At 33.2% G+C, this 21983-nt stretch overlaps 1 protein-coding gene and 1 long non-coding RNA gene across 5 annotated transcripts in view; one reads left to right on the forward strand and one right to left on the reverse strand.

Moving 5' to 3' along the window:
- Window positions 1–21983, reverse strand: part of LOC143305472 (uncharacterized) — a 217725-nt gene that overhangs the window by 51333 nt on the left and 144409 nt on the right. The gene's annotated exons all lie outside the window — the stretch shown is intronic.
- Window positions 1–21983, forward strand: part of LOC117604447 (lachesin) — a 66848-nt gene that overhangs the window by 25365 nt on the left and 19500 nt on the right. Inside the window, exons 3-4 of the mRNA XM_034324509.2 lie at window positions 12212–12318; window positions 16047–16232. Coding sequence (XP_034180400.1) covers window positions 12212–12318; window positions 16047–16232 — 293 coding nt within the window. The remainder of the gene's footprint in view (window positions 1–12211; window positions 12319–16046; window positions 16233–21983) is intronic.

Here is a 21983-nt window from a genome sequence, read left to right on the forward strand (position 1 = left end):
TTTGTAACAAAAAAATAAGGAATTTGTGGTCCAATAAGTGTACTTTTATTTGAACGGGTGTGACAGCAATTTAAAAAATTATTACTCTATAATTTCAAATATTTAAGCAATGACACTGGGGGAAATTAATTTATATTTTTAATTAGAAAGAATAGAGGAACAGGAGTTTATTTATCAAGCGTAGATATTTCCAAATTTTCGACGTACAGAGTTTCCAAATCCCAAAATCACTCTATTATACTACTCGTTTCCGCAATGAAATTGTTTAATTGCCCAAGAAATTAGAGAGTCGATGATCATTCATTGCTTTATATATGAAAATCGAATTCCAAAATAATCCTCTGCCTACAAATACCTAAATAAATCGTATCAAGTATGAATTAATCAATCAAATTTTTGTAATTTTGCGAAATAATCACCAGTCAGTAAACAATCTCAAGTAAACAGTTTTGTCAATAAACAAAATTCTCTTTCTATTGTATCTCTATCGATCATTTTCCCAGTATCACGGAAGGACATTCATTATACGGTTCATGGAATGAACCAACTACCGATTAAGGATCCTCTCTGACAATGAGAAAAGGTCTGACTAATTCGGATTCCCTCTTCTGCTCGATTATGGTGATAAGTAGAAGAAGGGAAACGACAACTGGCATCTCTCAATTTCTCGCTTTACTACTTCGAGTCTCGCAGCGAGTCCGACGACTTCTTCTGAAAAGCGTGCAATAGGGAAACTCGTATCGTGACCTTTTGAATTAAAGTACACTCCCGAATGAATCGTGACTTCGCTTCAACTTTTCCTACGCTTCATTATCCGTTAAATCTTCTATGAAAGTTAATGAATAATTGGAGCAAACGCGATAATCTTTGCAGAGAAGCATCCGTAGAAACCGTGCTTTGATTTGCTTTGTATGAAATCAATTGTTCCGAGTTTTCGATCAACATTCCAGATGAAATGTTCGATGGTAATAAAATCGTTTAACCTGTTCATCATTTGTACAGTAATGAAAATATTTGATCGGATTATTTTCAAATTTTATATGTATGTTGGACTTTCATAATGAAATTATTGATATTGATACAACGATTCAGAGATTATTTTCATCAAGTTAATGGACTATATGTTCTATTTGATAAATATTTGTTCTGATTAACTTTGAAATGTAATGGATTTTAATTAAATTTCTAAAATCTCTTAACTCTGAAATCTTAGGATTTTAATATTCTAGTATTTTTAAATTCTCAAATTCTAATGTTCTCATATTCTAAGGTTCCTAAATTGTGATAAGTATTCTAATATTTTAATATTCTAAAATCCCAAAATTCTAAGATTCTAAAATTCCCTCGAAATGAAAAATATTAAACACTTTTCACAGTTAACAAAATCCACCGCGAATTTATGCGTACACACCATTCGGAAATTTCGATGATTCTTTAACAATTTCACACCCAACGTTTCCAGGCAATTTACAAGCGTGTACATGAAGCCGCGTTTCAAGTTATCCACGAGGATGCATAACGTTCGCAAAGTCGCGATTACATCGAATAGTTCGCGCGACGTGGAACTCGTTCGAAACAAGCATCGAGGCTTTATTGTGAGCGCGAAACTGCCGTTTCGCGATCCCGGTTGTTTCGAGGAGTTCCATAGGGAGGTATACGCCCACCCAATAAGAGTAGGTTTCTTGGGAGAAAACAGGACTTACACAACAGTGTAGTTCCTTCGACCATCGATTTCTACCGATTGACCTAAGGTCCAGTAAAATTACGTCGCAAAATAAACACTTGTAGGTACGAACATTAATTAACGATATATATTGGGAGAGATGATCACTAATCTTCGTGGAAAAAGTGCTCTATACTCTCATTTAACAAATGAGATGAGATGAAAAAATTTTTCTAGATAAGTAATTTTTATATTATAACATGGTGTTTGCTGTTAATTGGATATCATTAGTTTTTGATGATTATTGGGGTCTTTGATTAAAATATGATTGATCTTTTTTATCACTTACCTATGTGTACTTATATAATTGAAACAATATTATGCAACAATTGAATGTGTGAAGAATTATAACAAAATTTCTTCAGAATTATATAATATTTTGAATAATATTAATTTGGCAAAAATTAGAAATAAGCATTTTCAATGTCTAAGTAATTTTTATTATGATTGAAAATAAAAAAAGGGTCTAAAGATATATTATAGATTAATTAATGATATAGTTTATTGTTGAATGAATAAAACGGAGGAAATTGCGAAGGAAACTGTAATAATTAATTTCTCGAATATATTCTCATATTGATAAATTCTAAGATAACTTTTTAACTATAATTTCCTCACACGTGCTGAATAGCCCATTGCAAGTTCGAATCACGTGCGATAGTCATTGACAGACGCTGAATCGACGCCTTTTTACGGTTACTACAAACGTACACGCGTTAAAGAAGAAAAAGGGGCGTCACGACGCTTCGGGGAATTTTGACCGTACTTAAAAAGAACGAACACTCCAACAGAATAAAAAAAATCAAACTTTCTTTTCGTTTAAACATTTCACAGACCTTCAAGAATATTCATTGGTAATTTTCATGAAGTTGAAGGATTCTGTGCATTTAAAGCATGCATATGAAAAAAAAAGCAAACAAAAAAATGTGCAATACAAACGTCATTTTATATATTTTTTTGCCTGTGAAAGTACCATTCAATACAGAAAATTTTTCGTAAAAATGGTACTGCGTGAAAAATCTGTTCATAGTGCAAAATACCATATTGATCTACAGAGATTATGAATGAAAAGCATTTCAATAATCAATCAAACATCGAATCCAGCGCGATTTATGAAAATCTCTGATTCATTTCAAGAATTTTCAAATAAATAAACAGGGCGAAATAAACGAATATGAGTATTGAATACAAGAATTAATCAATTGATAATGGGAAGTCAGAGTTTCAAAGGTCATAGTCCTTCCTTTTTAGAAATAAATTAATTTGCTTCAATGATAAGGCTCATTAAAAATATGTCTTTCAAACCACCGAACACTCAACATTGTTGACAAAATAATAAGATGGTGGTGGTAAAATAGAGGGTAAAAAGAGCGAAGGGTTTTCGTATTTTCGTTATATCGAATATCGAGCGTTAATGGCCGACAGTGAAAGGGATAAATAAGGTTCTGAAGGAACGTGCAAGGTGTTGAAAGGAGGCTTCCGGCCAATTGGGAACTTCTGCTTATCGGTTGCTTAACGAACGACGAAGCGAAAGGAGAGGCTATTCAACACAGCCAAACTCAAGAATAAATTAAGTTGAATCAATTCTAGCTGCCACTTACCAACTTCCTCGAGTGTCGTTCAACCTTTTCGTTTTGACAGCCATGAAGAAAATTATGTTCCCGACATAGAGTGAAAAAAAAAAAAAAGTGAAAAATTACCAATGCGATTTCTCTTTCGTTGACAGCTACTGGTACCTTTCGCTTTTTTTTCGCCAGAGGAAAAACTAATAATTAATTGGCAGTGCATATATCATTGGCAACTTGCTGGGTCGCTCTCTTGAATGTTCAGAGATTAAATTATGAGGATCTAGATTTTTATTTTAGGTGACTCTGAATATAATTTGTGAATTCGATGATTTGCAAACTAAAGAATATTTAGCATTTCAAAATAAATTGGGACGAAGTGATAAATGAAATTTATAAAATAATGAATTGATGGCTGCTAGTTTTATTCTCACACGATTATCAATATTTATGTTTAATTCAGAAACGGATTTGCGTTTGTTTCCTCTTATTCGTGCTTTGATATACTATCTCGTTGTTACAAGAGAAACAAAAGGATCAAATACCAAAAAGAGCAAGAAAAGCTAAAAACAGACACGAATGGAACCTATAAAAAAAATAGAAAAAAAGAAGAAATTAAAATAAATATTGATAAATATTAGAATCCACATGAAACTGAGAAAAATAGTGCTGATCAAATACAAAAGAAAATAACAAGAATTGAAAAGCAAGATAAGAAGAAACAAAAGCGAAATAGAAATTCGATTTAAAAGGGAAAAACAATAAGGTTTCCAGTCGAAAATACTGAAGGAACTAAAATTCAGGAAAGCAGGAGAGACAAGTATGGAGTTCAAAAAAGAAGATATAAAAAGAAAACCAGAAGCAAAATATAAAAGTAGAAAATATCAAAATGATGGCTGAAAAGGAAAATAAAAGAAAGAACTAATTTAACAGATAAAGGAATACAAATTTATCATAAATAAAATGATAATAAAAATGAAAACAAATGTCTAATAAAAATATGAAAATATCAAAAGAGAGATTACTAACTTTTGTAAAACGGTACTATTTAGCTTCTTTTAATGAAAATATGAATATGATTGTAAACTGTAGATATGCGTGCAAATATCAAAAAGCTAAAATATCGTATGAACACAATTTTTCGATTTGCCGATTCGCAGCATATAAATATAAAGAGTTTTCGAAATATTTTGACCGTTCCACGAAATTCCACTCTCAGAAATATTTATCAGCGTACGCACCAGTTTCATATTTTAGATTTATTTAAACAGCGTGGTATTTGCAAGTAACGCACACCGTATCGTGGAATTTTTCTGTTATAATTGCTCGGCGGTTTATTAAATATATACACATAAGAATTTCAAGTATTTTTTTTGTAACATGTAATTAAACAAGGAATATAGCAACCATTTAATTTCATTTATGAATTAAATAACTAATTGAATTTTCTGGGCAAAATAATCCAGAAATAAACTTTTAACAACTGTTAACATTTTCTTTAATAAAAATAAGCACAAAAATAAATGTAAATTGTATAATTGAATTCTGGATCACTTTAATAACGAGTAATTAATTTTTCATCTCAAACAAAATTATTTTACTTAATTAACAAATTTTAATTGACAGCTAATTTAACAAACAGTGTATCATCTTTTTCCAAAGAAATCAGAGCACAGTTTATTCAACAAATTTTCAGGAAACAAATAAATTATGCACCGAATCCTTGGAAAGTCATGTTCCTGTCATTTTAAGCTTTTACAGTAGCATTGGTATCAAGAAGCTAAAGAAAAGAAAGAAAAAATGAAATATCAGTGACACGGATAAGTTTGCATGTACCAAAAAGGAAGGTAGTAACTGCAAAATGGTCTCCAACTAATTTTAGACATCTGTACACGGGACTGAAATGAAACCCCGTTTAATTTAATTCTATGGAAATAATTTCACGTCACTTCTACGACATTTTACCATAATATCTGACTCTTCTAAAATTAATTAATTACCTTCCGGAGCTTATTGATCATTGCTCTACGTACACTCTCTATATTTTTCTTATTTAATTACCTGCATCGGCCATACGCAAAAGAAAACTCTCAGAGTCAAAATATTACGTTGAAAATTCGTTGGAAAAATGATTGACAATATACGAAAGGCAATGTTATATTGCAAGAATGAAACAACCAAAACTTTCAATCGAACGTGGAAAACAAAATTGAATAAGATGTGCTTTAAAAATTCTGCATATTGCAAAATATGGGTTTTCAATATTTCTTTAATTACTTTAATTAATTAGTATTAGAAAATTCTCTTTACTTCAATTTTTGGAAAATTCCAAATCTGTAATAAGGATAAATATTCAAGAATTAAATAAAATCAAATCCTGTCCATAGACTTAAAAAGGCCAGGTTAATACTGCATTCAGAATAAAGTATGCACGCAGAGTGAATCTCTTCATTTTCTTTAGCATAAAAGACACCGAGCTTCCTGAACAAATAACTCACGCTAAATCCTTCCATGCTTTAATTAAAGTCATACTTTTTGCAGGGATACCATCGTTTCGTTTCACGCACAAGAGACTACTATCTTGAACCACAGGAAAAAAAAAAGAAAGAAACAAATGATAAAATACCTTTAGAGGTACTTCTACTTCCTTCATCCACAACAAGTAATTTAAGTACAATATTTGTTTCATTGCATGTAACTTATAATGGTGTACAGTAAAAAAAAATATCGGTAAAAAACAATTTTTAATTTCTGCCAAAAACTTTGTATTCATACACAGTATTGAAAAACAGAATTCAATTGCAAATGAAATCACTTGGGTTAAATTTGGTAAAATTTAAATTCAATGGCTTTGCGTTTGGAATGTACGTTTTTGTTTTAATTTTAAAATTGACAAAACTTATTATAGTACGTGATCAATAAGATTAAATATTAAATAGTATATAATAGGTATAATAAATAGAAATAAAGTAAAGAATATTGACTACATGATCCACTTTAAATTGAAAACAGTAACGAACAGGGGAAACTATTTTCTGGCAAACGGTGGCAAAAACGAGGGAAAAGACTGAAAGACGAAACGGAAACAAAGGAAATGATCAACAAAACGGCTCCCATCCCGATTGCGAGGGTAAGATGTTACAGTGAGGGAGAAACGATGCCCATGTAAACGACAGTTAGATCGATAAGGGATAGCTGAATTCGGGAAAATTTGTTGTTTCCCCCGCTAATGACAGAAAATTAATCCAACGAGAGATTGAAAGAAGAAAAAGAGCGTTTTCCGTTTGAAAAATCCGTATCTTTTTTAATGTTTTTGATGAAAATGGAACGAAATAACTTGAAAATAACATGAATTTTAAAATAGCTTTTTTTGTTTCATTTCCTGTAATTAATTTCATGTGATTTTTGCTTCATTATAACATGGATTGTTTTTTATAGAAAAATAAAGATATTTAGTTTGTTCTCCTCTTCATTTTCCAATTTTAATTTTATTCTGTATTATAAAATCCAAATTTTGACTTTTGATGGGGGACTCTCATCAGGGTTACATATTTTTACACTTAAAATTTAATTAATTCAATATTAAAAATTCTTAAGGTAATTACGAGCCGAAGAAAAATAGATATTAGAGTTAGAATATCTAATATTTCAATTATGAATTTCTTAAACTTGATTCTATGCTTTGTTTCGTAATTTATATAAGATGATTATGTCACAAATTAAATTTGCATTAATTGCTTTACGAGTGGAATAAATACTAGTTTCGATCCTACATAGAGCAGATTGCAACACCTACAAAGAGAGTTCAATGTTTGTTTGACAGAACCGAACACTTTCCCTGCAAAACGTTCTACTGAATGCATTTACGATCGAAGTTTCGCCCAACTTTAATAATGATTAAATTAGGCAACTATGGAAGGGGGTTAGCTAAACTTATAAACGAAGCCCACTAAACAGTACAAACTTGGTTCACAATCTTCGAAAAAGCAATAACTAAACATGTAATAAATGAAAAGAAAAGATTAATTAATTAGGAAAATATTAAAAAATCAATGCAATATTGAAAAACATAAAATACATGAAATCTTGAAAGTACATATAACAACAATAGCTCAAATATCAAGAACTTCGTAAATTATTCAGAATCAATTAACATTGAAAAATAGAAATCGAAATAATCAATCACAGAATATTTCTTCGTCTTAAACTTCCATTCATCATCTTTAATTATGCAGAAACTATTGTCTGCCAAAAGCCAAGTGCTTTACGCTCTTAACAATTTTCAGAATCTCTCTTTTTTAACCGCCTTATGTCACGTGCAGTGTCTTCATAGAAGAATCATAAATTTTTCATGAGAAAATAATAACCACCGAGAGCTCCTTTCCATTCGATTAAAAGAAGCAACTCCGGTTATGTTACAGCCATAAATCGTTCGTGTCCATCAGATTTATCAATATATATCACGCAACAGGCAACCAGAACTTTTCACGAACAGCTTATTATCGAACTTTCCCGGCAAGCTTATTACCAATATTAAATATCGTAAAATTCTTAACCCCTGTGGAATGTTCGCGTCAGCGTTGAATTAGTATCCGCAACATAACGTTCGGCTTCTTCTTTCGTAATAAGAAATTTTATTAATCGTGACGCGGTTAAACTTTCGTCTAAGTGCTTTTATTTTAATAAATATTCCGTCAAATTTTCCTCGTTTAACTCTTGAACAGAGGAGCCTGAGTCAATCGTGATTCAAACTAAATTAAATCAACATTGTGGCTCTCTCCATGGTCCGCCGTTCGAGAATTAACCCTTTCGCTATAGTTGCCTTACAAACAAAATAATTTCATTCGCAATTAAAAATTTGTTAGCGTAGATACTTTTGCATAGTCAAATTCTGCACGAAACAAGGTGAACGTTACAAATAATTTATGAACCGATTGAACTGTAACGACGATATTAAGAAAGGAGAGGTCTTAATGTCCCGACGTTCTGATATTTCGGTATCGGTATCCGATAGAAATACAAAATCAATAGACCGGTCTAGCAAAGCGTCTGGACGCTTCTGGTATTCGAAATTTAGTACAGAAATTTCATTTCTGCTCGATCGTTTGCTAACATTGCTCTTGTATCAAAATTCAAACGACTTTATTAAGAAATTAAAGTAAAATCATCTCTGTCAAAAATAAATCCCGTCTTGTCGTTATCTTTTATCTTAAATAATCAAGAAATGTATTATATTTCAAAATGTTGCAATTGTACCACGGTATCAGTTATTTTTCCACTTGACGCCTTTTCACGAGTACAACAACCCTTTTACAAACTCGAACCGTTTGAAATCAATTTCTTCCCCAAAGCGCGCGGAAACAAAGGCGAATCGCGTCGAGGATCGACGACGAATTAATACGGCCTTAATATTACAATATAGAAACATTCGCCACTTGAGAGGTTCAAGTACAAGAATTTCATCTTTTGCCGGGCTGGTTGCTGACAACCGAACGTTTATTCCTCGCCTTTATTCTCCCGGTAATACCGCCGCCATCAATTTACTTTGCTCTCGGCCACTCGGCAGACTGCTTGTCCCACGGCGATTGTCACTTCTACTTATAAATACTTTCCGATCCTATTACCGTTGTTATGAGACAAATAGGTCAAGCTTGTCTCCTCTAAGATCCCAACGGCTCGACTTCGAGCTTATCTTTGCCCTCCTGGAGTTCCTCTTCTACGACCCCTCCGACCCTCGGTAACCATCCCTTCGGCGAACGTTGCCATTTAACTAAAAACTGTTGCCTCTTATTTCATTACCAAGAAGGATTTCTTACTTCGTCTCGTTCCCCTTCGCCTCCGCGTCATCCGGCCCCCGATATTTCATCCCTTGTGCTTTGGACGCGACGGCGCGACGCGACGCGGAAAAACAGATTAAAAAGCAGCCGAGCGAGTGCCGGACAACATCCAGCTAATTATTGTAATTTCATGCCTTTGCAATCGGATCTACCAGCGGCTGTTACTAATTGGACCCGAACGACTACGAGTTACTCGTCGACGGCAGCTTTTGAACGGATAATTTCGCCCGAGAGGAGGAGAAACGTAGCCGAGATTTATTCCGTCCTGTTTTTATTCAAAGACCGAGCCCGATAATTGACATGGGAAAGGTTCGCGTTTCTTCGCGATGTGACGTCCTACCGTGCGAGATACCGAGAAAGTTTAATGGCTCAACGGATTTACAATAGTTCGTTGGAAGATAATACTCGGTGGATAATTAGTGACAGGGTACGTTTCCTTTGTATCTGACTAAATGGTCCATGAGTATTTTAGGAAAGAAAAGATGACGTAAAAGTATCATAAAATAATACTTATTCTATATGGATAAAATTACCATACGAAGCATTCATTGATGTTCTTAATATAAAATGGCTGGTAATCAATTATAACAAACAATGATCGATTTCAATTTGAAGATTAAAATTTAATAAAAATAATGACACGATCTCATCAATATTCTTCAGAAATCAATCAATTCTCAGTTTAGTATTGTTTATTAATAAATTTTTAATTTCCAATCAAGAATCAGTCATTAATGAAATCTTTATACAATCATTTTGATAAATCTTTGAACTTTAAATTAATATACCAATCAAAATTAAATTCATCACTAATGATTGCCAATAATTGAATTATCTAATTCACATTACCACAGTGTTTTTTCACGAATTCGGGTTAATACGATAAGACTGGTAGTTAAAATGAAGTATCATATTTGATCGATGAAGAGAACAGAGCGAAGGGTGGTTAGGTCTAATCGAGTACCGTTTAATATCGCAGGAAATGTGAGGCATTTGATATTACGGGCATCGTGCAGACACGGCTCGTTTATTCTCTATCAAATTACCCTTGCACGCTGCGCCACGAAAATGAAACATGAAATTCTATGTGTAACTGCGCAAAGTACAAAGCATCTGTACTGCGACGACGCGACGCTCTGCGTCTTCCAGCAAGCACGTAACAAGAAATGGAATGTTCACGTTCTTACGAATAAATCTCAACTACGATATTAACACGTTTCCCCACCACAGTTCATTCTCTAAATAATTCATTGGAAACTAGGCATAAATTACGCAATTATAGATCAATTAATTTTTCCTTAATAGCAGGTATAAATTATGAAACAATAAGACAATTAATTCCCTTTTTAATTTCAAATATTTTAGACTTAAGAATTTCAGAAAATTAATATTCAATTATTTGATCTATTTTTGGGATATTTGGATTTTAATAAATTTTTTATATATCTTGCCGGATTTAGTGCTAGCTTATTTTCTTATAATGCGTATAAGCATCTTGTACAAAGCAAGTAATGAAAAAAAAAAAATATAAGAAAAAAAGTCCTTGATATTTTCACCTGTCCTGTATCACCAGGTAAACTGTCCTCTCCCCATTGAAAATAAAAGTTCGCCTACGTGCTTGCTTTTCCAAGTAGAAGCGCCTACCGGTTAAATCCCCTGCTACGTTTTCCGTGCGATCACTAAGCTGTTTGTGCTTTGTAATTAATTACGAGATTAATTATTTAATGCAATGTTTACAGGCTGCGTTGCGTATTGGAAACGTGATCTTTCATCTCGAACGTATCGTAATTTCGTGAGTTCGTTAAAATATAAACAACGGTCCACGTAAAATTTGCTCTTCCAAAAGTGACCCGGTAACTATTTAAAGGGGGTTAAGAATAGTTTCTACATTTTTATAAAAAGATAAAATGAAGGAGTTTGGAAATAGATGTTTTTAGCAAGTAAAGTTCTATGAGTAAAGTTAAGCAGTTTATCTCTTTGCAAGATCCGTACAATCTATAATTTGCATAGTGATAGCAAACTTTTGGCCGACAGTGTATATCTCGTTGCTAATGCAGCGTTTTATCTAGCTAGAATGCAGTTTTCCTGGAGGCTTGTGTACCAGAGCATCCAGTGTAATGAGGATGACGTTAACATTTAGTTACCAAGCGTATAAATTACAGGCTTTGTGCAACTTCTGTCTTGAATAAATGGTGCTCAAAACCGTATCAATTTTCATAAAAAAATGTCCAATTAAACACGTTCTAATAACAGAATACAATTAACCCAGAAAATTTAATCATGATCAATTGCGAGAGAAATTTATTACATTATTATTACACGTATAAAATTAGCAAATAATTGAAACGTTAATATTATAATCGTGAATATTATTCAGTAGATTTTATGAAAAACAAGGTAATGGGTTCGAGGGTGTATAATAACGGGAGAAAAAGGGTGATATCATCTTCTTGATACATATTCGAAATGTCCAGGACCTCGAGTATCGAATAATATACAATACGACAGCGTTTAGTATCAAAATAATTTAATAGTAGCATTAAACATGAAATATAATACGCGAACACCTGAACGTTACTCCCTTTTCGAAACAACGTATCGTTCTATCGATCCTATCCTATTGTATTTCAGGCTTGAGCGAAGTTTTATTTGAAATTAAATTAAAACAACAATTTGAAATACTGAATCATTTCCAGCTATTTCAAATAACTATCCAAAAGGAACTTTATTTTTATCAGAATAATTTTAGTTAATTCTGTACCTAGTGTACTTAATAATTTATAAAAATTCTCAATAAAATAAAGTTTTCTCTTAAATAAACCTCTTCAATAAGGAAGTAACAACGTTTCACAAAGTGATGGGGTATATTTTAACCCACCCCATAGTCAGAGGGTTAATTAAGCAAACAGATCGATTTTTTAGAGCCCCACTGTACGAAATTTGCCCCATTTCATCTTCTCCTGTTCCATTATTCTTTATCAACTGTGTTTTGCTTCCAATTAGCAAAACAAGTGTCATATGGCTTAATTGCAGTAAGGAAGATATGGAAATTGCAGTTTTTCACGTGAACGGTGTATCTGTTTCAGGCGGTGCTTTTCCACCGGAATTTGCTGGTCCTATCAAGAATCTAACGGTGCCACTCGGAAGGGACGCAACTTTTACGTGTCTGGTCAAACATTTGGGGGGTTATAGGGTAAGTTTCCACCATGAAAATTCATCGACCGACTGACGTACGAATTTCTTGCCACACATGGCTGATGCATGCATTATCTCATACAAATTTTTCTATTCGCTTTAATTTTAATTTTACTTCGTAAAAATTGGCTACCCTCTTCCTCTTCGATATTTTAATATTCTCTGGCAATTGTATCAGACACCAAACAGAATGTAACAACGTTAAATACGTGTTACGATTCGCAATGGGGAAGGAAGTGGAACGAGTACTCCAACTTGCGGCTGAATAGGGTCACGTTTTAAATTGAAGATAAAAGAGTTGTTCAAAACTAAGTAATCGACAAAAGTTGCTGGTATTTATTTTTTTAAATAGAAGAGAGCAGCCCTATACCTTTACAATCTTAATTAATATATGTAAAATTCAATTATAAATATTTTTTTCATGATTACTTAATTAATTCTGCAGTAATAATTAATTAAAGATAGTTTTGTACCACTAAACAAAAAATATTTTCTTATTATTTTTTAAGTAGTTATATTAATTTCCATCTAATTTTGTACTTTTTATCAATAAACACTGTAAGCTCCTAAAGCCTTAGATTCTATTCTTTTTCTTCCTTATCACCCTATATACTTCTAACTTCCCAAGCACTCTTTCTGATTCGATAATCTTTCTACCTTATCCCCATGTTTGAGCCTAAAAATAGAACCATTTCCCTTATCGTGTTAGATTTCATATCCACAACCATATCGACAATTTCATTACCCAACACGAGAATAATAATATCAAAAATTCCAAATTTCCACTTTAATAAGAAAAATTAAAACATATTTAATTACTCTCGTTTGTGTTATAATACGATTATAATAATCTTTGCACGCAATTAACATTTTTCTTCGCCATTAGTTAATCGCATTATGGACGCAGCTGCTACTTTGTACAGATGCTCTCTTATCATGATTTAACTGTTTGTTTCGAACTGGCCAGACCTTATTTGCATTAAAACAAGTTCGACGAACTTTGGATCAGTTTAATTCTATCCCCACTATACTTCGTTTCGTTTTAATTTATCGGATGTTTTTCAAAGTCTTGGAGTGTTTTATCATATCGTAAATTAATTAAAGGAAGATAGTGCAAAAACCAGCTACTAATTACTTTCTATATAAAATTTTGAAAATACATGTTTTGCGTGTTAGACGATGAATTGGATTATACAGAAATTTATCTTTTGTCGTTTAATCTCTTCTAGCTACACAAAATTATTACATCGTGTTAAAAGTATTTAGCTAAAATAATTACACTGATTATTTTTCTAATTAAACAGAACTTAAGTAAATTTAAAGAGTCTCCTTCAATAAAGGAATTCAATTAAAACATCCCTTGTGAAGCTCGATAAAAGAAGTGCAATCCGACTTTCATTGACCATAATGAATAAAAAAAAAAAAAAGAAACCACAAGGTTATCGTTCATTCTTTCCAACGGCGGTTTTTAATATCCTCAATAATCCCGGCAGTTTTGAAATACGAATGAATTCGTGTTTGCTCGACGGGAACGACTTTCATCCCCGTTAACTTGCATTGCACTTATGGAAAATTTAACGATTCACCGTAACAGGCCCGTAACACGTGTTTCAATTTCAGCGAGACCGAAGAAAGCAGAGGAAGAAAAAAAAAAGAAGAAATATAAAAGGTAGAATAATAAGGGGGACGTTGAAAATTCAAAAGGCAAGCCCTCAGAAGCCGGGCAGAAGCAAGAGTTGTGTTGTAACAAGCCAAGCTAGCTCTCGTTAAGGTCGCTTTGACACAGCTATAAAGAGATAAATAATTTGGTTACGAGCGTCTAATGACATTATGCGAGAGTAAAGTGGTAACGAGCAACTGTTGCTAATTTTTCATTTAAAGCTTTAATGCCGACTACGGCGAGTCTGACGGCACGGATGAAGCGTGCATTCGCAATTTCTCCTTGATTATTTCCGTAATTCAATAATCCTTCCACGACGAATTTCAGACCATTATACCGGATAATTAGTCTAATTGTATCGTATTTTGATAATGTCATTAGAATCCACCAACTTCTGTATTTATACTTTAACACAATGAAGATCATTGTAAGTAAAGTAAGGATGATTGATACAAAGTGAGAAGAAAGACATCTTAATTAACACTGTGCGAAAGATTATGTTACTCGAAATATGATACTTTCTAATGCAATATATCAGTATTATTTAAATAAAATAATTGCAAAAATTACTAATATTCTTTTGATTCACTGTACACGAAACGGTGTTTAAATTATAATATCCCAAAAGAATTGAGTAATTAAAAAGAGAAAGTTTCAAATTTTAATTGCAAAGTTCCATACCTTTGGATTTCAATTAACTAATCCTAATAATATATCTTCTATTATAATTCAAAGCCAAACTATCCTAACAAACTTGAGGATAATATAAATTTCTTTCATGTAATAAAACTTGTATAAATTTTTGCATAAGTTAAAAATGATATGAGCTTGCAATAAAATTTCAACGAAGAAGAACAAAGAAAAAATCTGCACCTTAATTTCAGAATAATGCAGTTTAATCAGATCAAGCAGAAAAGATTCTTTTATTTCAGGATACTGTACTTTTTTTAATTAAGAAATCCCTTAAGCTGTTATTACTTTATATTACATATAGTATATCCAATGCAAATTCAATTGTCTCTATAGATTTTATAATCTCTTTCTGTACTCGAAAGAACATAATACTTTTATTACACAGCTTCGCTAACCTTTAACGTTCTCTGATTGAATTCTACAGTAATTTTAATACAATTATTCGACTTGCTCGATCAGAAACATACGGTGGGAATAAATTTCAATTACACCTTACCTACCCTGGCAGAGGTACTCTTCAAGAACAATTTCGAACGCCATTACAACCACCCTCGAGCACATCCGGTAACCCCCGTTTTCTATTAGTACAAGCGTTTCTCGAGGCCTCGTCGCGAGATTTCGAATATTCTAAGGAAAATGCAAATATCGGCCAAAGTTTGGCCAAGGAGATGGGAGACGCGTACGAGCCTGCTATACGTGTCTCTTCCGCTCATGGCGTACGGGTATCCGGCTTGTTTGTATTCCGTATTCAAGCCTGTCTATAGGGAAATTGTGGTACAATTCGGCCGTTGAAATCTATGAACACGTCTGTGGCCTTTGATCGTCCTCGTTCCTTCCATGTGTTGCCGTCTCATTAACCCTTTCGGTCTGACCGGCCGACTTACACTTAACTAAGGGGATCAAGCTCAAGCGAATTGCTCGCCAAATTGAATTCATAAACCTAGCCTTTAGCTCTGCCAATGATTCTGATGCAATTCGAAAGTACTTTCATTCGAGCTACATGATATTTTAAATCTTTCGAGACTCGTGTTATTCAGAGCTTTTACAAATTTTCATAATCAATATAAGAATAATTTGTACACGGTACAAATGAACCAACAGTTTTTTCTGACAGAAAAAATTAAAAAGACTACAGGGTACACGTTAAAAAGATCAAAATATCAGTCTTTGAAAAATCAGTGTCGGTACACAAATGCATCAGGAGACTTCAAAGGATGAAATTAACTGCCAAATGATTGGATTTTCACAATTTTAATTAAAGGAAAGTGAATGGGTCTGAATTTTAAAAAATTTTACGGTTAATTATGAATTTAATTTTACGGTGGATAAAAGAATCGAAACTGGTGTAATGTGTTAATACATGTGCTTGGCAGGTTGGCTGGGTGAAAGCGGACACTAAGGCGATCCAGGCTATCCACGATCACGTGATAACTCACAACAAGAGGGTTTCAGTGTCCCACAGCGATCATACAATGTGGAATCTTCATATAAAAGGTGTTCAGAAGGAGGACGAAGGACTTTACATGTGTCAAATTAACACGGATCCCATGAAGAGTCAGGTAAGTCCACAATTTAAATTATTATTCGTCTGATAAGCTTACGCTAACGTATGAAACGCCTTTTCCGAATAGGGAAATTAGGAAACCGTACGTATGCATAAATTAACGAAGGTATTACCGGGTATTATCATTGATCCTCTTGGAAAGTGGAAAACCAGGTAGGAATTAGGGATTTACTTAGGTAAGGATGGCTATCGGACGTGTTTACCTGTTATTTCGAGCGTTTTCAGTAACTAAGCGGTCGAAATCAGAGCTTTCTGCGTGCAGTTTAACCGTGCAGGACGAATGGTGGTAAGCCGAGAAACTCGTCGAAATAACTAATTGGAAACGGCACCACCGACACTATTTAGATCGATAAAGTTTCACGATGCACGCCGTTTGCGGGGCCCATCAATTCCAATTAGGCGACTCTCTACCTTTATCACTTAGCGCATTTCTTTGGTTAAATCTTTGTATTCTTTTGATCCAATCACGACTCAATAACGTTCGTATAAAAGAGATTGATTTATAGGAAATTATTCTTCATTCAAAACTTGGACAGCAGGCGTCTCTTAAAATATAAATAAGAGCACAACATTCTTTCAGCCCAGAGATAATATGAAATATTGAGTAAAAATTTCCATAAAAATAGGATTTTTTTTTTTTTTTAGACTTGATCCGCAAAAATACTATGATAATTTTTAAATATCAGAAAGGATTAAACAATACGTGTTGGATTCACGAGGACTAATCGTTATTGGAACCGATTATTAATCGAATCTTTAATTACATAGTTAGACGAGAATAGAAATTATCGGTTCGAACGAACGTTTTCCTGCTTCTGACAGTTGCAAAATGTTTACGAACGGAATAGTGATACAAAGCCGCAACGCTATTAACTGAAATATGGAAATTCACGTGTATAGGTATTAGTTGCCTTATGTTACAATCTCTGCAAGTATCGAAGGTATTTCTCGGTGAGCTGTTGAAGTACCGAATACCGCGAAACTTAACAGGCCGCCTTCACAAGTTCAGGAATGTTAGCTCTCGTTTATGAACACCTTGGAAATAGTGTATAGCTTTCAGACATTTCGGAAGAAGTTGACTCCATTAAACTCTGTTCAATTATGCGCATCTATTTCTGTTTTCCACAAGGGTAATTAACCCTTCACCCTGCTATTAATAGTCAAACTAATCACATTTGTTTCCTGTAAGCTACTCTAAATTCTTCGAATTAATTTTATAAACATAGTTGGTAAAATTTCGCTCTATAAATAAATATAATTAATTTGTTTTTTAGAGTTTATGTGAAGATCAATATTTTATAAATAAAATTCTACTGAATTTGTTATTTTGTGTTTTACTTTCCAAGCGGATTAAACAACAAAATGTTTGCTTATGGCAATGTATTAAAATAAGTTGTACTTGGAAAAAGTTACTACCTGGCTGAATTTAAATCTTCTCTTTTGGAAATGGATGATCGAAGAGCGATCTATGCGGGTTGTTTAGAAAGTTATGTTCTCTTCAAACGATTATATGACAGACGACCCAAATATGGGCATCATATTCATATTTTTATCTGTTTCCACGTTTGTCTCTTTTCCAGAAGCGTAGAAAGCAAATAACCTTGCATAAAATTGACGAGTTGCGAGACGGCCCATTTCCTTTCCACGCTAAAAATTTCAACGCACTCGTGAACACGGAATTCACGGTGGAATAAAATTTCGCTTTTGGTTTAAAAAAAAAAAGGCACAATGCAATCTCCTCCATTCGAATAAAACCGTCGGGAAAGCAGACCCTCCGATCGATCTCCACTGTCCATCATATATCGAATAAATTCGCAAACAAATAAAAACCATGTGTTGCTCAAGTATTTTTTCGAAGTTTCTTAGGAAAGAAAGTTCTGAACAATTTGTTTGTGTCTGTTGGACTTTGACGGATGATCATATGTAACCAGGGAAAGTAACATTTTCAAAGTAATTTATATAAATTTGCACGTGTTTTTGTTTCAAAATAATTATTATTATTTAAATTTGAAAATATTTATGTATAGAAATTTTGATTCATTGATCTCTTTTTTTAAATTGTTTTTATTGAATTCTGGAATATGATATCCTCTTAGGATCAGACAGGAAGTTTCTTTCAGAAGAGATTTTAGTACCAAAAGCACCGATTCTTGGATATTTTACATGTTTATGCGACATGTCCATATAAACTTCTATTGGAAAATATTCTATGTGTACTTGTATACCATTGATAAATATTAGAATAAAATTTGTATTGAAATGAGAGAGATTCTACTATTTCATTATCCTTAGAAAAAAATAAATTATGAAGTAATTGAAGCTATTATAAATGCAAATTTTAGATAATTATATTAGGCTACTATTATTGCAGCAAAAAAATGAAGATTAATTTTGCATTAAATAATTCTGTACCTAAGCAACGTTGAGCAATTCGTTCAATTAGGAAATGTATCACTAAACTGTTCCTTAAGCCACGAATAAAAAATTAGCCCTTAACGATCTATTTCCCCTAATGTACGAACGTCACCTTTCATTCCTTCGATTTTCAGTCAGCCAGCATCTGTTTCTCGCGTCGTGGCGCACCTGTACCAGTAGACACACTCTGTAAAGCATACAAATCCCCCTTTCTTTCCACCCTTTGGTTCGTCTCGCTCCGACAAAGTGTGATATGGCTCGAGATAGAGTCGAGTTCTCTTTTTTGAGATCTAATTTTCCGACGTTTCAGATTGAATCCAGGCTTCCTGTGCCTGTCCAGGAATCTCTTTCGTAGAAACAGTAATCTTAAATAGTGTAGGAGACTGCAGGGGTTGTCAAGTCACAGACCTACCCTTAACGTGTCTCTTAAGTAATGAGCGAGAGAAATATCGTCGTAAATGATGCCTTACAAGGGACCTTCAGTTTATTGAATTAATTTCAGAATTTTCCTGTATTCAGGCTTCAAGGGAGAAACTACCCCTTTTATTTATAATTCATTGCTAATTTCAAAGTACAATATTATTTTGAAAATAATTTATTTTTGAACTGTAAAAATTAATAAAATAATTATCACTGTAATTTTATCTACCTCTAAACCACCCTTGTTGGTAGAGAAACCCTTTCGGCCTAAATACAAGTTAAATTCTGTCCTTTTTCATTTCATCAGCATCATTTGGGCCTCGATGTTGGTCCTTCTCTTTCATCAAGCAGTGGAACTTGTACCACCCTTCCAAAAGGGAAATTCTATGAGCAGTTTCGTTTCGGCTAAACGTATTTCTCTGCTCGTTTCCGCGCGACTCCAGCTTGGCGGGTCTTTTCGAGTATGCTTGTCGTGTCGACTAACAAAATGCGCCTTGGGATAAAGTGTATTCGTAAGGGTGAAAAGGGAGTGCGTGTCGCTGGTCGTTTTTCCAGCTATGTATTTTAATATGTGACAGTTTAATTCTTTTGTTTATGGTTTTAATATTTCTTCAGTTGTGCGTTTCTCTTTTAATTTTACGTTTCTAATTTCGTGTGTTACGTTTAAGAGCTTGAAAGACGCGTTACTCTAATAATTTGATGGAACTTTTTATTTTTTTGGAAAAATTCTGTTGATACACTTTTGGACGGAATAGTAGTAAATTTTAGATAAATTTGTGTTCAAAATGTTAATTAAGTTGTGATCATTACCCATTATTAGATTACATCTAATTGGCATTCGATGCAGTGAATATGAACAAAGTATGAATTCAAAATACGAAATTAATTAGTATAGTTGATATGTATATTAAGAGTGATCATTCGAACAATTGGAAGGAATTAAAATGATATTAATTATGTTATACTAGAGTATAATAGATGTATATGTCAATATTCGTTTGCAACAGATCGATATAAATTTATTAGTGATAATTTGATTTTGGAACTCCACAATTTAATGATGTCAATATAAAAATTAATCTCACTTTAATTGCAATTTTTCTCAAAATTGGTAAAAATAAAAATCGTAATTGGAAACAACAGAACAATCTTCAATTAAAAGTTCTTAATTATAATACATAATAATGAAGCCATAATTAATCGAATAATTTCTAGAACATTCACAATAAATATTTCTCACCTCGTTACATGAAATTAATGTAAATTATTGCCAAGGTGAAAAACAGTTTCGAATTGAATAATTTATTGCTAATATTAAAACGTGGCAGTTTTTATGATTAATAGATGATACGATTTTAACGCTGAGAGGAAATGCTTTGAAAAATCGAGAGAAACCGTTCCCAGACAAAATCCTGAAGAAAGTAAAGAAGATGATAAAATAATAGGAAATCTCCGAATAGTCTGGTTCCCACTAATTGTATTTCCTTCTAGTTTCCGTACTGTCTCGACGGATGTCGTGCTTCTTCTCTGCTACTTTTTACAGTTCCCCTTGTACGAAATATATTCAGTCGTGAACTGCATATAAATATTGTAAAGGTTGTTAGGGAATGCTTATTTCAAACGCGTTTCTTTTAAATCTCTGAAACAGTTTGCTATTTCGACCATGAAATTATAATATTAAAATTTTCTATTTTATCATTACTATTTCAGACCTTTAATTTTATTAATATTATTACTCAAGTGAAAATTAATATCTGTGATAAAGCATATGAAAATTGTCAAGACATAATTTTAAATTTAAACTTTCACTTTGAACTAGATTTCGTAAGTGATTATGTAATAAAATTTTCAATACAGATTTAACAAAAATTATTACACATTTTTATTCGTAATTTTAATTTCTCCAAAGGCATTTAATGAATTTTTCTTTGAAAGTGGTTAAACCGTGCTCCTTTTCAGCAATGTCATCTTTTTCAGAACGAGTTTAAAAAATTCTCTTTAAGTCTAGATTAAAGTATTTTCAACAGCGTCGATCAAAATTATCCCCGAGACCTTATTACCTTTTTTTTCCTAGAGACTGATAGGATAACCATATCAAATAGGATCAGAAATTGACACGATAATATAATGCTTCTAATAATTTTCTAAAATGTACAATTAAAAATGAACAACAAATACTTGTACACTGGAATATAAACTTGTGTGAGGGGTATAAATATCGAGAAAATAAAATAATCAAAATTACATTCAACCGTGAGAAGAGCCATCGAGTGTCCTCCGAGTGATCCAGAAATATCAAGAGGACTAACGATTTCAACAAAATTCTAATTAACCCTTCCCACCATTAATATCCAATTTCCACCGACGCATGTCCACGTCGTTCTCAGATGAAAGGGTTAAAAAATCTGTAACAAGACAGGTGTTTTGGAGCTGGTGCCTAAACAAATCGATCGATCAGACGACGGTCCGATTAACGCGGATATTTATCAAACATCCTCCCCTGATAGAATTGTTCCCAAGTAGGCAATAATTAATTTATGGAATGGAGCCGGGGGTTTCATAATTCACCCGTGACACCGGCAAGTTTACGTGTTCGGGCACGTGTCTATCTGTCACCGAACTGTCACACGAGAAAGGATAAAGGACGAGGCGGGACGTAAAGACGCAAGACAGAGAACATAGACAGACACGTTACCGTTCCACGACGTATTCGTCGTGACTGTTTTAAGCAGTTCGGTGACTTGCCAGACAACTCGGTTATAACGATTGAAGTTTCGTCGTAGCGTAGATTACATCCTCGTAATTACGAGCGCAAGCTTCGAGCAGGTGCCTCCACCTTCTGCCGAATGTTTAAGCTGACTGCCTTAAAGCCAAACCCGTAAGTGGAGTGGAAAGATATTAAGGTTCGCCC

Source organism: Osmia lignaria, chromosome 7 (assembly GCF_051020975.1).
Source record: "Osmia lignaria lignaria isolate PbOS001 chromosome 7, iyOsmLign1, whole genome shotgun sequence".
In the NCBI taxonomy this organism is placed as follows: Eukaryota; Metazoa; Arthropoda; class Insecta; order Hymenoptera; family Megachilidae; genus Osmia; species Osmia lignaria.